Source organism: Pantherophis guttatus, chromosome 6 (genome assembly GCF_059756535.1).
Source record: "Pantherophis guttatus breed Tessera chromosome 6, ASM5975653v1, whole genome shotgun sequence".
Lineage (NCBI taxonomy): Eukaryota > Metazoa > Chordata > Lepidosauria > Squamata > Colubridae > Pantherophis > Pantherophis guttatus.
Window position 1 is genome coordinate 70,861,013 of NC_142068.1, and position 16,445 is coordinate 70,877,457.

The following is a 16,445-nucleotide window of genomic DNA, read 5'->3' on the forward strand; positions in this document are numbered from 1 at the left end:
TGTTTTCCGGTTTCCCAATTGAGTAGGAGCCATGGAATTTCCAGGTAGGTGATTGCTCATTTAATTTAATTTAATGTAATGTAATTTAATTTAATTAATTAAATTTATATGCTGCCCCTCTCCGAAGACTCAGGGCCGCTCATCTGAATAGGGATAGCAAAATAGTTATTGGCAGTTTCATTTCTGAGATTAGCCAAGACCAGTTGGTCCTGCCATCTGTTGAGGTAGATCTTTGAATAGAAAAGACCTGGTGTGTCTTTGTCTTATAACAATTATAAATCCAATTCTTTTGAAAGCTGAAGTCAATGATCCTGATCATGTAAATAAAGCAGAGAAAGGCAGGACATATTGTCTAAATAATACTTCCAAGATGGTAGATGGGGAGAAAAAGAGATTGCTCATAGAAGTATAATTATGGCTGTGAGGAATGTGTGGAGGAATTCGCAGAGCAACCCTTGAGTAGCAAGGGTGTGCGCATGAAAGCGATTGAGAGTAGTTAGGAAATAACAGCCAACACACAGATACATTGAGTTGTGTTTACTTTCAGGAAATAGTAATAAGGCATAGTCCAATAAACAGTCCAGGTCATACACAGATAAAGTAGTAGATAGTAAAACAATAGTCCAGGGATAACCCAATAACAAAGTATTCTTACCAGTCGTTGTAGTCATATAAACAGTTGCAAACAGTAGCAAACACAGAGGTAATACCAAACAGCAAAGAGCATCAAAGAGCAGTAAAGAGAAACAAGCCATGTTTCTACTTCCCTCTCAAGGACATTGGCTACAGAGCTAACCAATCAGGACACAGTATGATACAATACAGCAGTCTTAAAGCTATATTGATGGTTTATATATTGCCAACCCAACAAGTTAGGTAAAATCATTTCCTAACAGAATGTTTTATAAAGCTAGGTTAAAATTAATGCTAAGTACTCCACGGGGGATATTCGGCATGGTAGAAGTTCCTTCAAATTTATGACCAAGATTTTGATGTGTGCTTGGAAACGATATAAGATTAATGACATATGGTATCCTCAAGATATTCTAAACTAGTATTTAAGACCAAAATAACTCAAGATATTTTAGACCAACAGAATTCCCCAGCAGAGCTGGCTGGGGAATTCTGAAAGCTGAAATCCACACATTGTAAAGTTTTGAGAAATACTATTTTAGACTTTCAACTGCCAACATTCTGGGTGGAAATGTTGAGTGTCAGTAAATGGGGAAGGTTAGTGAAAACATAGTTACTTTCTTGCTATTTAATTTAACAGACTACATACACTAGCAATATATCCAACAGGCTCTACAAAGAATTAATTCCAATTTTAACAGTGGTGGCTAATTTAGGTTATGTCCACACTAGAATTTGAAGAAATATTGTTCATGATCATAATTGGGAAGTGAATTAATAATTTAGATAAATGTTACACTTGTAGGGTAGGCAGGTGTTCTTAGAGTTAGCATTTTCTTACAGTGGCAATTCACAAATATGACTATAATCTCTGATTTTTAGCCTGATGTTAAAGCAAGACAACCCAATTAAATTAAGTTCTCTCACACACAGATGTCACCCATATACTCCCATACTGATTATATTTTCACAGATCCAAGATTTCACATATTCACATACCCTGGTTAGTTCCTTGGTGAGAAATTGTGCTTGCACAGGTACTGTATATACAGAGAATAAGAAAGTCAACACACTATAGCAGTGTATACCAAACATGGATATATTACCCAAAATTGGTTAAAAGTAGTTCTTAGGGTAGCACAGAACAAATCCATTACCCAATCATAACAGGGCCTTTTAAGTTGACTTAAATAAAGTGTATTATCTACATCGGGTAAAAAGGGCTTTCCGATAAGCAATTTTGGTTAATGAAAAAAAAAAAGTTTGAGAAACACTCCATTATGGTTTCCTGATCTTAGACTTAGAATACTTGATTGCCACTTTGAATGTACACTAATCGGCATATATTAAAATGAAATTACGTTGCATACAGCTCTCAAAGGGTCTCCACCTCTAATATAAACATAAACATGGCAAGATAAATAAATAAATACAAAATTATGCGTATACCCACATATATGACACAGAGAAACAACACAGTCTAGTTCGGATGTACATGGCGAGAAAAACAAATCTTGCGAGTTTACCAGAAGGATGGCATAGGGAACAAAGCTATTACAGAATCTGGTAGTCCTGCTAGAAATACTTCGGAACCTCCTCCCAGAGGGGAGCAACAGAGACAGACCGTGAAGTGGGTGTGTGGGGTCTTTAACAATGCTTTGAGCTCTAAGCACATAAGTGCTTATAAGCAGTATCCTGAATGACATACTTGTTTTCTCAAGCTTTGGGCACAATGCTAAAGAAGCACTTGACTGCAATTAGCCTCCATTTTTTTTTCTCTAGGGCCCAAAGCAGTGATGGGATTCAGCCTGTTCGCACCACTTCGGGAGAACCGGTTGTTAACTTTCTGAGCAGTTTGGTGAACTGGGTGTTGGAAGAAATCATTAGGGCAGAGAACCGGTTGTTAAATTATTTGAATCCCACCACTGGTCCAAAGGCATTCTTGCTGCTAGAAGTTGGTGGCTTGTTTAACACCATGCCAAGTTCCTGTTTAAAATAGTATTACGACATAAAATCAGGCGGGTTGACAGAACATGGCAGGGGCCCAGGGAAGTGTCCAACAGCAATCTGTTTCTTGCCCCATTCCATGATACAGAAAAAAAAAACCAGATCTAAGGCTGAGATGGTACAAGATGGCTTTAATCCATGGTCATCTTTTTCCCCCCATTCCATTCTGTTCCTTGAGTTATGACTGTAATGGGGTCTGCCGGAACTCGTGATGGTCAGAAAGCAGATTGGACACATGACTAACCCAATTTTATGACCTTTTTTTGCAGTGGTCATTGAGCAAAAAGCACATCCGTGAAGCAATTGCCATAGTCATTAAGTGAACGCTGTGGTTGTTAAGCAAACCCATGGTTTGCTATGGGCAGGGTTTGCTGAAAACTGGAAGTAAATATCAGGTTTTGGCACGAACATTGTAAAACGCCATCATGCGAGCACAGAATGCTGTGAATGGCTGCAAATGCAGCCTGATTGCCAAGAGCCCGAAATGTGGTCACATGATTGGGGGGGGGTGTCGACCTTCAGATCTTCAAATCCAGGTCATAAACACACACACACACACCAGGTAGGTCCATTGGAATTTCAAATGGTTGCTGACCAACCAGTCATACATCAGGGGCTGCCTTTATATAAGAAAAGGTAAATTGTGTGTTCAGAGAATGTAGCACAAATGGGTATTTCCTATTAGCTGCAATTCCCACATTGCAATTCTTGCACATTCTTGCTTCCTGACAGCCACTATTTTACTGTGTTAAAAAAAAAAAATCAAAATGAAACTTTAAATCTCCCTTGTGAAAAAGAAGCTGAAATTGGGGCAATTAAAACTGTTTAGTCAGCAGGAATGACAATACAATGTTCACTGGTACCCACCCAGCTGTGATTACAGTGCTAGACAATGTTCTCTGCTGAGTTGGAAGGAATACAGTACAAAGGTAAAGTGAGATGTCAGGAAACTCTGGACGCGAGAAGGGTGGGAGAGGGAAAAATCTCATCCCTCCATCTCATGTGACTTTGGATAAATGGCTCTCTTGCTTTTGACTGGGTGTCGTTTGTCAAGCTCCACCTCCCTAGGAAACATTTTGTGTCACGGATTCAGCCCAGGGGTGAAATCTACTTACCTTTTCTACCAGTTCGGAAGTGCATGCACAGAGGGTAAAAAACAGGTTACTTCCTGGTTAAAACCAGGAAGTAACAATGACTGAGCTGGTGGGCGGAACCTCAAGCTGCCGTCGCTACCAGTTCTCTGAACCACCCACCGCCATCACTACCGGTTCAGTTGAACCGGTCCGAACCGGTAGCATTTCACCCCTGATTCAGCCTGAAGAAATAGCAGAACATTGAGGAGAAGATCCATGTTTACTGCAACGATCATTGGGTGCCTGCTTCACAAGAAAGAGGGACCCCGAACAATGGAAAAAATAAAGGGTTTTATAGACATGGAAGGTTGCAATGTGGGAAATCCTAGCGATCCAATTCGCTGGCCAGTTTGAAGATGCTGGGCAGATCCTTGTCAATGTACCAGGGGTTAGTTCTATTTTTAGGCAAAATGAATCTTTCAGGAGACACCGGGGGAAGTTCATTGTGAAAGAGATGGAATGCGGAGTTCATCAGCTGATAGAAGGTTTGGAGTTTCACTAGATTGCAACCTCCTTTTTAAGTGTTGCCTTGCATTGTGCTGTGAGCTGAAGAGGAGGCTAGTGTTTTGGGGGGATTTAGATGGAATTGCAGCCATGCTCTGTCTGGAACAGAGAGCAGTTATGATCTGATCTGATCCCATGTTTTCCCCAAAATAAGACCTCCCTGGATAATAAGCCCTCCCCCGAAAAAACCCTCTCCCAAAAATAAGCCCTCCCTGAAAATATTTAAATGCACGCGCAGCCGGTCCCCGCCATTTCCTCTGGTTATGGTTAGCGAGACAGAGCTGGAAATGAGGTAAGACAGCAAGAGGATCCCCGTCTTGCTCCATGCCCCCCAAAATAATAAGACCCCCGCCCCCAAAATAAGGCCAAACGCTTATTTCAGGATTCAAAAAAATATGAGACAGGGTCTTATTTTGGGGAAACACGGTAGAAGCAGGAAAAGACATGAACTGGATTTGACCCTGATCATATCCAAAAAAGAAGGAGGAAAGTCTCCAAGTCCATTTTCTCTACCACGCTGGTCCAAAATTCCCTAGTGTACCACATGGGAATATGCTTTTTAAAAAGCGGATGAGAAATTGTACTCCAACCTGCTGATCTGATTCTTTGTAATGCTATTTTTAAAACATGCTTTTCATGATTTTATCCTTTCATATTGGTGACTTTTAACTGTTTCTTACTAGCCGGGAGTGGATCTATAGTGCTTATTACTATGGGGTCAGTGGGAGAGTAGAAAAAAACCCAGACTATTGCAATATACATCCTGTTACAAAAAAAATTAATGATAGCGAACAAAGTAAAATTGCAATGTGCAATAGTGTGTTCATTTGCAATACTGTATGTAAAAAATGATCTGAAGTGGTAGCAAGGAAAAATGGTACATTTCTGAGAACATATTTTGCATTATTTTTCCACAAAGCAATGTAGATTACGGAACTGGCAATCAAATAAACCAATACACATCTTTCTGGTTTTTAATCCTAATTAGCCATGTTGTGCTGCCACCTTCCTTATTTTGGGCAAAATTCAAGAACAGCTTGATTAAATTATAGTCAAATATTTATTTTGTCACAAGAGGGTGCTGCAATACATGGCCAGAGCATTTTATACTTACTTTTTTTTTAGTTTTGAGAATTCTCATCCTTAAAAACAGTTTTCTCCCCAATTCATCAAACAGAGTGGATTCCTGCCTGCCTGCCTAGACACTATTTTTCTTTTTAAAGAAGTTATTTTTCCACGGTCATCCTTGATCAGATGAGGCTAATTATATTTTTGGCCATTTGGAGGGATAAGATTTGAAGAGAAATGTAAAAAAAAAAAAGCTAATAGGCCAACATTTCCAACCCATTTCTGTAGAGTGAGATTTTGGGAAAGGTTTACGGGTGAAATTAAAATGTTCAAAGGACAGAGCTGTGTGGAGTTCTCCAGTCGCCTTCCAAATTATAGATTTGGTGACTTTGGTGCACCTTATACCTTCAGGCCAGATTAACCAAAGTTTAGTCCTAAATCATGACTCTTCTTTTCTAAATTTAAATTGAAAATGATGCAACCATTTTCATAATTATTGAACACATGAAATTCTACTGTATGTTCGAATGTAAATTTAATGAGAGCCGCGATGGCACAGTAGTTAGAGTGCAGTACTGCAGGCTACTTCTGCTGATCACCGGCTGTCAGCAGTTTGGCAGATCGAATCTCACCAGGCTCAAGGTTGACTCAGCCTTCCATCTTTCTGAGGTGGGTAAAATGAGGACCCAGATTGTTGGGGGCAAGAGGCTGACTCTGTAAACCGCTTAGAGGGGGCTGTAAGGCACTATGAAGCGGTACATAAGTCTAAGTGCTATTGCTATTGCTAATGAAAACACAACAGGGACATGAACAACTGACAAGTCATGTTGATATACTATCTCTGGTAAACAGTTATGAGGGTTTGAATGGGTCATTTTTTTCTAGAGTTCTATTTGCACAATTGATAAACCAGATATTTCTGTAACATTTATAAGTGGGGCAGAAAAGAAATAAACCAATCACAACCTTTGGAGTATTTGATAAAGTCAGCAACCTAATGACATTGGAAACATATGACCTCTAAATTATTTTTTGCGTTACCCAGAGTCCTTTCCAACTACAGCTGCTGAAAACTAATGGCAGCCTTGCAACCATTATTAAATAGGAGAAGCACAAAATCTGTAGCAGGGTTATGTAGTTAAAGAAGGGGTAAAATGCTCCAGGTTCGGACCGGATCAGGCAATCCGGTAGCAATGGCAGTTGGTAGTTCAGAGAACCGGTAGCAAAAATCCCTGCCCCCCCGCCCATGCCCACCCAATCGCCCGGTCCCCACTTGCCCACTTGGCAGCTTGCTACTTCTTTCAGGCTCGCTCACTTTTCCTGCCTTGCTTCGGTGCTGCAATCAATTGCATCCGCTAGCAACTCAATCTGCCTGCCTGCAATCAATCCAATCGGGGAGCAACTCAATCTGCCTGCCTGCCTGCCTTGTGCCTTCAATTTGGTAAGTAACTGTATGTGGCATTTTGTGTGGAAAAAGTGTGAAAGTTGGTTTTTGAGCTTTTTGTGGCTGTGTGAGGTTCCTGCTTGTTGCAGGGGCCATTTTGGGTCAAGTGCAGCTGCTTTTGGATTGTGTGTGAGTCAGTTGTGTTGTGTTGTGTTGTGTTGTATGTGCGTAAAGTGTAAAAGTTGGTTTTTGGTACCTCTTATTGTTTTGTTTATTTTGTTTATTATTTTTATTATTTATTATTATTGGCCACGCCCACCGGGTCACCTGACCACCAAGCCACGCCCACCAGGTCACCTGACCACCAAGCCACACCCACAGAACCGGTAGGGAAAATTTTTAGATTTCACCCCTGGGTTAAAGAGAACAGAATGTTAAATAATTTGTTTTTATTGTCTTTCTCACAGAACAGAGAAAATTAACAAGATATCTGCATTCAGGACAGGCAAACCAGAATATCTTTTTTTTTTTTTTTTTTTTAAAGCATTGGGTTCTGGAAATGTCGGTGTCCTCTGAGCTCTTGCACTAATGGTCTTACCTAATTGGCTAATGAAATCTCTGTAGGCATACAATCAATCTTAAAGAGCGCCAAGAACTCCTCGATTCAATGCTGAATAATAGTCTCTTCAACTGAAAGCAAAATGCCCCTTATTTATTGCCCCTTAAGCTTAGTTCACAGAACAACAAATGAGAATGATCAAAAATTTAAAAATGAAATATTTTCAAGAGAGATGGAAGAAGCTGTCATGGCAAATTCGAAAGAAGACTTGCTCACACTTTTCAAGTACCCCAGGAGGGCGACATAGAATTGCCTGTCCCGTTACTCCAAAAGTTAGTCCATGAAATCATAACATTAAATTATAGGAAGACGGCTTCAGCTGTTAAGGAAATAACCTTGTCATCGGACAAGGCTGGGCAATCCACCAGTCAAGGAACAGCTTTAATTGGGATGCCTGCACTAAGCAGAACTGTGTGGACTTGATGGTCCTTTCCATATCTATGATTGTTGAATTCCAAGGGCAAGAATTAAAATCTGAAGTCTTGCATCTGTATCTGTAGCCAGTAGATGGAGCAAATAGCTAATTTTTTTCCTCCATGACATGAATGATGCAGTGTGATTTCCTGCACCTAGTAATTTACCTACCCTTTTACATGTACCTGTAGCTGTGGAGTATGGCAACAGATTGATTTTGTCAGAATTTATGCCCTTGAGTCATTGATAAGTGTAAAAAAATTATGGCGAGGCTGAAATTAGAAGTCAAATCTTTAAAATCAGCGGGCAGAGTGATATTTGTTTGATATTGCTGTTGTGCGTTTCATTTTCCAAAAAACATTAACAGACAGAGAAAATAAGCGTTGGGGTGGTTCTTTATGTACTTGATGATAATGATCCTTCAAGTTGGTGTTGACTCCTGGCAATTGCTTGGACAAGACCCTGAAATTGCTTGGCAAGATTTCATTTCAAGAGGTGTTTGCCATTGCCTGCTTCTTAGTGCTGGGAGAGAGTGACTGGCCCAAGGTCACCCAGTTGGCTTCATGCCTAAGGCAGGACTAGAATTGATGGTCACCCAGCCTGATGCCTTAACCATTAGATCATTCTGGCTCTCTTATATTTCCTTCCTTCCTTCCTTCCTTCCTTCCTTCCTTCCTTCCTTCCTTCCTTCCTTCCTTCCTTCCTTCCCTCCCTCCCTCCCTCCCTCCCTCCCTCCCTCCCTCCATCCCTTTTTATTTCCTTCCTTCCCTCCCTTTTTCCTCCCTCCTTCCCTCCCTTTTTATTCCTTCCTTCCCACCCTTTTTCCTCCCTCCCTCCCTTTTTATTCCTTCCTTCCCTCCCTTTTTCCTCCCTCCCTCCCTTTTTTCTTTCCTTCCTTCCTTTCTTCCTCCTCCCTCTCCCCCTTCCTTCCTTCCTTCCTTCCCTCCCTCCCATTTATTTCCTTCCTTCCCTCCCTTTTTCCTCCCTCCCTTTTTTCTTTCCTTTCTTCTTTCCTTCCTTCCTTCCTTTCTTCCTTCCCTCCCTCCCTTTTTATTTCCTTCCGTCCCTCCCTTTTTCCTCTCTCCCTCCCTTCCTCCCTTTATTCTTTCCTTCTTTCCTTCCTTTTTCCTTTCTTCCTTCCTTTCCTCCTCCTCCCTCTCCCCCTTCCTTCCTTCCTTCCTTCCTTCCTTCCTTCCTTCCTTCCTTCCTTCCTTCCTATAATAAAGGGAAGAGGAAAAATACCCTGCCATAAATATAAAATATAATACATGCAATTAATGTTCATATCTACAAGGATTCTTCCTCCTATCCCAAGCCAAGACATTCTACTGTTTTGTCCTTTGCTATCTTGTCTTCTTTAGGCCAAACAGAAGAGCAATGTTGATGCTTCTTGAGGGTGACTGTTTTGCCTTCTTCCTCTGTCACATGAAGCGGACATGATAACATGAAGATCAGGAATGGGTGAAATGTTGGTTGCTTCCAGAATTGGACCATCCCTCCTCGAGTGGCCCCCAAGTGGGTTGCTGGCCAGCTCAAGGAAACAGATCTTATGGATGTTCTTGTGGTTGTGCAACATCATGTTGTGAGATTAAGTGACAAACCTAACGTGATGGATTTGAAAGATAGATTGCAAAACCAATGTAACCGTGTCTCATCAGGATATTCAATTATTTCCTGTGACTTGAACAAAATTGCGTGCCTCCTCAAGTCACGTTGGACATGTTAATCAGTTCGTGACTGATAAACGCGTTTCTAACATTACCAAAGAACAACTTTAAAGGCTAGGTTTAATTAAGTAATTATTACTGCTTGCCCCTTTTATGTATCATTTTCCTTCGATCTTGCAGTTTCCAAACCCACCCTCTCACCCACATTTGGTATTTATTTATGCTTGCGTATAATATTTTATGAACTGGAAACAAGTCCACAGATTATTGAGTCATAATAAAAGTGCTAAGTGCTTAATGTTCCAGAATAGATAATAATCAGCCAAGATATGATTAATAACCCCAATGCAGAGATTGATAGATAAAGAGACAGAATAATAGTTCTGTTATTCTGTTAGACCAGGGGTGTCAAACTCGATTTCATTGAGGACTGCATCAGGGTTGTGTTTGACCTCGTTTGTGTGTGTGTGGCCTGCTCGACATCACTCGTGTTGGGGGCGCCTATGGTGGCCCAAGTGCTCTGCCAGGGAAAACGGGTTCCTGAGCTCCATTTCCGGCTCTGACAGCCTCCTGAAACCCTCTGCCAGCAAAAACGGAGCCCAGGAGGGCCTTGTGGTGGTCCTTTGCTATTTCCAGGGTGGCCCCTTAGGCCTGATCTAAGCACCCCATGGGCCGTATCTGGCCCAAGGGCCCTGAGTTTGACACCCCTGTGTTAGACAGACAGATATTAACATGGCTCAGTATTGAAACAATATTAGGGATGTTAAATGAATGTTATTTGCCCCCTGAAAATAAAAATGGCATTTTGCTGAAATTATGTATGGCTGATCCTCAGCCCATCTTTTAGGGCAGGGGTCACCAACCTTTCGGACCTCAGGGACCACCAAATTCATAATTTTAAATCCCGCAGACCACTAATATGGATTTTTAAAAAGATAAATAGTATTTAGTGCAATATAAAAAATGCAAATAATTTTTCTGCGGATCACTAAAATTTTCTTACGGACCACCAGTAGTCCACAGACCACCAGTTGGTGACCACTGTTTTAGGGAAAGAACAATGTGAGCCCTAAGGATCTTTTCATTCTTAAAGGGATCCTGAGAATCAAACCACCATGGCATGAAGACTGCCTGAAGTGCTAGCAGTGGCATCTTCTCTTTCCAGATGACCAGGAAAGCTTCAGTTTTGATGTTCAGGGTGAGACATCTGAGTTGGGGGTGTTCACTGTTCTGTTCTGTTCTGTTCTGTTTTTATTCTGTTTTCCAGAATAAGTTGTCCTAATGTCTCATTGTGATGAGTCCCAGTTGAGAAGAACTTCATTGCAATCTGCTTTTCTCCACATTTCAACCACAAGGTTTGTTGTTGTCCTTGTGGAAAGTAATGTGAGTTACTTTCAAGATAGTAACTGCTCTCAGTTCGGAGTGCCTGTATCACTATCACCACTGACAACCAACCTCAAACCAAGTTCAGCTATTAGAACAACCCATTACTTTTACTGTCAGTGGAAACCTCATGGATTTTTAAGATGTTTTGCCATAGGAATGTTGCCCTTTGAATGTTCCTAGATAAGAAACTGGAAAAATAAAAAGATGTGGTTTTCAGAGCATGGAAAGTACTGCAATCAAATAATGATTGATGGGGACGTGTGGGAGTTCCACAAGCTTCCCACCATGATCAACCTCTCCTTCCATGAGATCAAGATCCTCAGGCCCAAACAATAACAAACCACATGAAACCATATCAGTGAGGTGTCCAGCCCCATTGCAACCCCAACCAAAATGGCCGTTCTCTCTCCAGGAATGGGGCAGTCTTGTATTCTACATTCTAACACGTGCACCTTCTGATAGAGGATGGAAAATATGGGTTAGCCTTAGTCTGACTTCAGCCTGCCTCAGAGTGCTCTGATGACAAGGTAGAGACTCCAATGTGAGCACATACTTTGCCAAATCATTGATAACTCATACTGTGGTAACCAAGATGAATGGTTGAACCTTGAAAGCTACCTGAAATTCAAGGTCAGAATGATAACCCCACTCCATCTCGTTGTTGTTAGCCTGCAATACTTTCATTCATTTTATACAATAACAAAAACATAGGCTGGAACCCTGAAGGTGGCATCCTATCTAATCTATAAGAATTTTCCAGTGAATCTTCCCCCCCCTTCTCCCATGTCATGTTTTCAAAACTTCTGAAATGACACATTACAAGATGAGAATTAAAGTGTGATCTCCATTGGCAGTGCTCATCAAACCCGGCCGCTTATTAAATTGACAGTTGAAAAATGCCTATAAATTTGTTTTGACTCTGCTTCCAGAATGCCACACTTTCTGCTTTAAATGCCTTTGCTTCTCAGCCTTTTAACACCATGTAATCCTCCTCAGCGGGACACGCTGACTCAGTGGCTAAGACACTGACCTTGTCGATCAAAAGGTCGGCAGGGAGCTAACGGGTGAACTCCCGTTACTTGTCCCAGCTTCTGCCAACCTAGCAGTTCGAAAGCACGTAAAAAATGCAAGTAGAAAAATAGGGATCACCTTTGGTGGGAAGATAACAGCATTCTGTGTGCCTTTGGCATTTAGTCATGCTGGCCATATGACTATGGAGACGTCTTCGGATAGCGCTGAGTCTTTGGCTTTGAAATGGAGATGAGCACCGCCCCCTAGAGTTAGGAACAACTAACACATATGTGTGAGGTGAACTTTTACCTTTACCTTTAATCCTCCTCAGAAACCAAAGCAGAAGTATTCGGATGGTTTATTTATTTATTTATTTTATTTATTTGTCAAGCATATATAAGATAACAGGTAAAAGTATAAACATAATTTAAATATATGAAAAGAGTAAGAGTAAAAAGAAATATTAGGACAGGGACGGTAGGCACGCTGGTGCACTTTTGCACACCCCTTACAGACCTCTTAGGAATGGGATGAGGTCAACAGTAGACAGTTTAAGGTTAAAGTTTTGGGGTTTGGGGGAAGAAACACAGAGTCAGGTAGTGCATTCCAGGCATTGACCACTCTGTTACTGAAGTCATATTTTCTGCAGTTGAGTTTGGAGCGGTTTACCTTGAGTTTGTATCTATTATTTGCTCGTGTATTGTTGTGGTTGAAGCTGAATTAGTCATTGACAGGTAGGAATGTATTACACTTAGGTCAAACCGAAGTTGGCGTAGTTCTAAGTTGTCTAAGTCCAAAATTTGAAGTCTGGTGGCATAAGGTATTTTATTGCGGTTAGAGGAATGGAGGACTCTTCTCAAAGTATTTTAAAGAATAAAAGTATTCTTTAAAAAAAAGAAAAAGAAAATACACATAATTATCATAAAGCTAGATTGTGATCTTTAACTCCCCATTTCTCTTCTGGACTAAATGCCATTAACATAATTCTTTTCAGTGCCATTCCTATGCCATCCTTTCTCTGCCTGCTTTCCAGCTCCGAAATCCAATCTGTTGTAACAAAAAAAAAAAAAAAAAAAAGTGTCAGGGCGAAGGACAGCTCATCCAAGGATAAACATTTGGAAGAAGAGAAGGGAATTTCCTCACCCGCGTCCCTCCCGATACGTTTTCTTCAAGAGGAAAAAGGAACTGAACTGATTACTTGCGGGAAGTTTTCTTTTCGTTACGTCACCCGCGGGAGTAGAATAAAAAGGGCTCCGGGCATAAGAACAGCTCCAGTATACAAACAGGCACAGCGACGGCTCCGGCTGCAATGGAAATCAGCACACACCACAACGGAAGCACGCTGCTTTTTTGTAACCAGCCGGATGACTTGCCGAACGTGCCGGCTCTACAGCCACTCTGGGACTTTGTCCGAAGGCGGGAGGACTTGATCAAGTCTCCGTTCTTCCCGGTGCTGTTCAATTTTGCAATCTATACCGCTTTCTGCTTGCCTTTCATCGCTCTGGATCTGTTAAGCCCTTGGATCTCCGTCTTGAGGAAGTATAAAATCCAACCGCAGGCCTCGCCTACACCGCAGATGGTGAGTCTTTGCCTGGCTCAGAGCATCTATCACCACATCGTGTGCATCTTCCCAGTGACTGTTGCGCATTGGTACTGGAGACCGGTGAGCCTGCCCAGCATCGCTCCCGAGGTACCAGCGCTTCTTCTGCAGGTCGCTGTTTGCCTGCTGCTGTTCGACTTCTTGTCCTTTTTGTGGCATTTGCTCCACCACAAGGTGCCATGGCTCTACAAAAACTTCCACAAGATCCACCACAAACACATCTCTACTTTTGCTCTGACCACACAGTACGCCAGCGTTTGGGAGCTGCTCTGGCTGGGTTTCTTTGCTGTCGTTGGTCCAATGCTGTTGAGGTGTCATCCGTTGACGGAAATGACATTCTTCACGGCCAACATCTGGTTGTCAGTAGAAGATCATTCTGGCTATGACCTGCCTTGGTCAACCCACCGACTGGTGCCTTTTGGCCTGTATGGAGGAGCTCCTCACCATGATCTCCACCACCTGAAGTTCAAGTTCAACTATGCACCTTACTTTACGCACTGGGACCGCTTATTTGGAACTCTTAGTCACGCTGTGAAGCCAAACCAAGTCAAAGGCATCCAAGATTAATTTCGATCCTCATCTTTCACCTTATCCTTCCCGGAGTCAATATTGGGAAACTCTGACGTGAAAACAAAGGGAGAAAATTTGCACTGAACTTATTTATGCAAATATATTTATAAGATGTTAATATTTATACTTTGGGATTTGAGTGTAATGACACAAACGGTGTGAAAGAGAGAAAAACTGTGGGGGGTTTTTGTGGGGATATCTATGCTTTTATAAAGCTGCTAAGAAAAATTGCCTAATATATATATATATATATATATGTTTGCTGGCTGAAGATACATATTTATATAATTATATATTACATATATAATTCCTATGGAATTTGTCTCATCTTCACATTGAAGAGAAAAGGCATAAAATTATAAAAAAATGTTTTATAAACATTTCTATTCATTTGCTAACCTGAAAGTAGCACTGATCTTTGTCCTGTGAAATTTAAGTTATTTATGTATTATTTTTATATGGGTGAAATAAACCAGAATTTGATATTATTCTATTTCTGTTGTCCTATGCACTTTGTGAAAACACTAGGATGGGTTAAAGTGGGTAATCAGTCTGTTAATTGGCTAAGAACATGATGCCATATGTGTATGTGTGTGAGTTTATGAGGAAAAAAAAAACTTTTGCAGATAACTACGATATTGGAGAAGGAAAAGACTTGAGTCTTTGCATTTTGGGATTTCTATTTTGCATTTTTTTTTCTGCTCAGGAAAGCAGAATTATAGTATCCCTCCTGCTGCTTCTGACAGTCTATCCCTCTAGAATTCTTATCACCTTATTTTGCAATAGTTCCCCTCTCTTTTATTTTAGACATAATGCATTCAAAAATGCTAAACAGAAGTACCAAATACAACATATTTCTATGGCAAAATATGGATAGTGTTTTCTGGGAAGGGGTTAAATGGAGGATCAGATCCCTAAATCCTTCTTCCTAATTATCTGTGCCTACATAATGATGTGTTACCACAAGTAGAAAGGTAGTCCTTGACTTACAACAATTCATTTAGTTACAATGGCCCTGAAAAAAGTGACTTATGACCGTTTTTCACACTACTATTGCAGCATCCCCACGGTCACAGGATCAAAATTCAGATGCTTGGCAACTGACTTGTATTTATGACAGTTGCAGTATCTTCGGGTCATGTGATCCCCTTTTACGAACTTCTGACAAGCAAAATCAATGGGGAAGCCAGATTCACTTAACAACCATATTACTAACTTAACTACTGCAATGATTCACTTAACAACTGTGGCAAGAAAGGTCGTAAAATAGGGCAAAATTCACTTAGCAAATGTTTCATACATTTTGGGCTCAATTGTGGTCATAACTCAAGGACTATCTGTATATACAGTACAACCATCCCAAAGTTTTCTCAGCAAGATTTAGCATTTCACTGTTCCAGAACAAATTAAATTCCAAATTCTATATTGTGGTTATTCACTACCTGTTAAAAACCACAATATTGTAGAAAAACAAGTCCTACATTAACAGAACATGAGAAAATACTGGGAATTTCCCTGAATCACAATTTTCAAAAGTGATTAATTTCGTTTTACATATACACACACCAGAAGGTAATAAATGTAATTTAAATTTACACTGTGCTACATTAAAAAAAAAAAAGATTCTGGAGCAATTTTTTCATATAATGGTCTCTAGAACAGAGAACAATGTTACAATTTGGGTTCTGGATTTCTGTCTTGGTTTGAGTTTAGGAAAGAAACTTCTACAGCCATCGAATTATAGGCTTTACTTATATTCCTTTGGCCCGCCACATAGATGGCTATTATCTATAGCAAGGATAGTAAACAGCTACAAACACACATATGCACATATACGTATAGACATCATTTCATTTTGGAGGGCTGAAGGAGCATGGGGAGTGCTGTGGTATATATCATCAAGACAGAGGGTGTCAAACTCAATTTCATTGAGGGCCACAACAGGCACAAGTTTGTGTTTGACCTCGGGGACTGGGGTGAGCATGGCCAGGGTGGGCATGGGCAGCTTGACGTCACTCGTGTCGGGGCTGTCTGTGGGGGCCCGAGCACTCTGCCAGTGAAAACAGGCTCCTGAGCTCCATTTTTGGCGGCAACAGCCTCCTGCCGCCCTCTGCCAGCAAAAATGGAGCTCGGGGGAGGGAGGGGGCAGTGCACGGCCCCCCCAGGCTCCTTTTTTGGCTGCAATGGCCTCCTGCCACCCTCTGCCAGCAAAAATGGAGCTGGGGGGGGAACACATGTGAGCCTCACGAGCTCCATTTTATCTGGCAGAGGCACCGCTGGCCGATCCTTTGCTGTTTCCAAGGTGGCCCTGTAGGCCAGATCTAAGTACCCTGCAGGTCAGATCCAGCCTGCGGGCCTTGACACCCCTGGAGTAGAGCAATATTTCAGTTGTGCTAGAGAATCTGGGGCTGCTTGATAAACCTACCAAAAAAAAAAAAATTATGCCATC

At 41.2% G+C, this 16,445-nt stretch overlaps 1 protein-coding gene and 1 long non-coding RNA gene across 2 annotated transcripts; both read left to right on the top strand.

Annotated features, from left to right (window-relative positions):
- Positions 1 to 6,650: 6,650 nt before the first annotated feature.
- LOC117673145 (uncharacterized) lies at positions 6,651 to 9,557 on the top strand. Its single transcript, XR_015728523.1, has 2 exons — positions 6,651 to 6,786; positions 9,124 to 9,557. It is a non-coding gene; the product is annotated as an uncharacterized LOC117673145 (long non-coding RNA).
- A 3,446-nt stretch (positions 9,558 to 13,003) lies between these two features.
- CH25H (cholesterol 25-hydroxylase) lies at positions 13,004 to 14,447 on the top strand. Its single transcript, XM_034430337.3, has one exon. It carries the CDS (start codon positions 13,136 to 13,138, stop codon positions 13,991 to 13,993), a length of 858 nt encoding a protein of 285 aa, XP_034286228.1. The 5' UTR covers positions 13,004 to 13,135; the 3' UTR covers positions 13,994 to 14,447.
- The last annotated feature ends 1,998 nt before the right edge of the window (positions 14,448 to 16,445 follow it).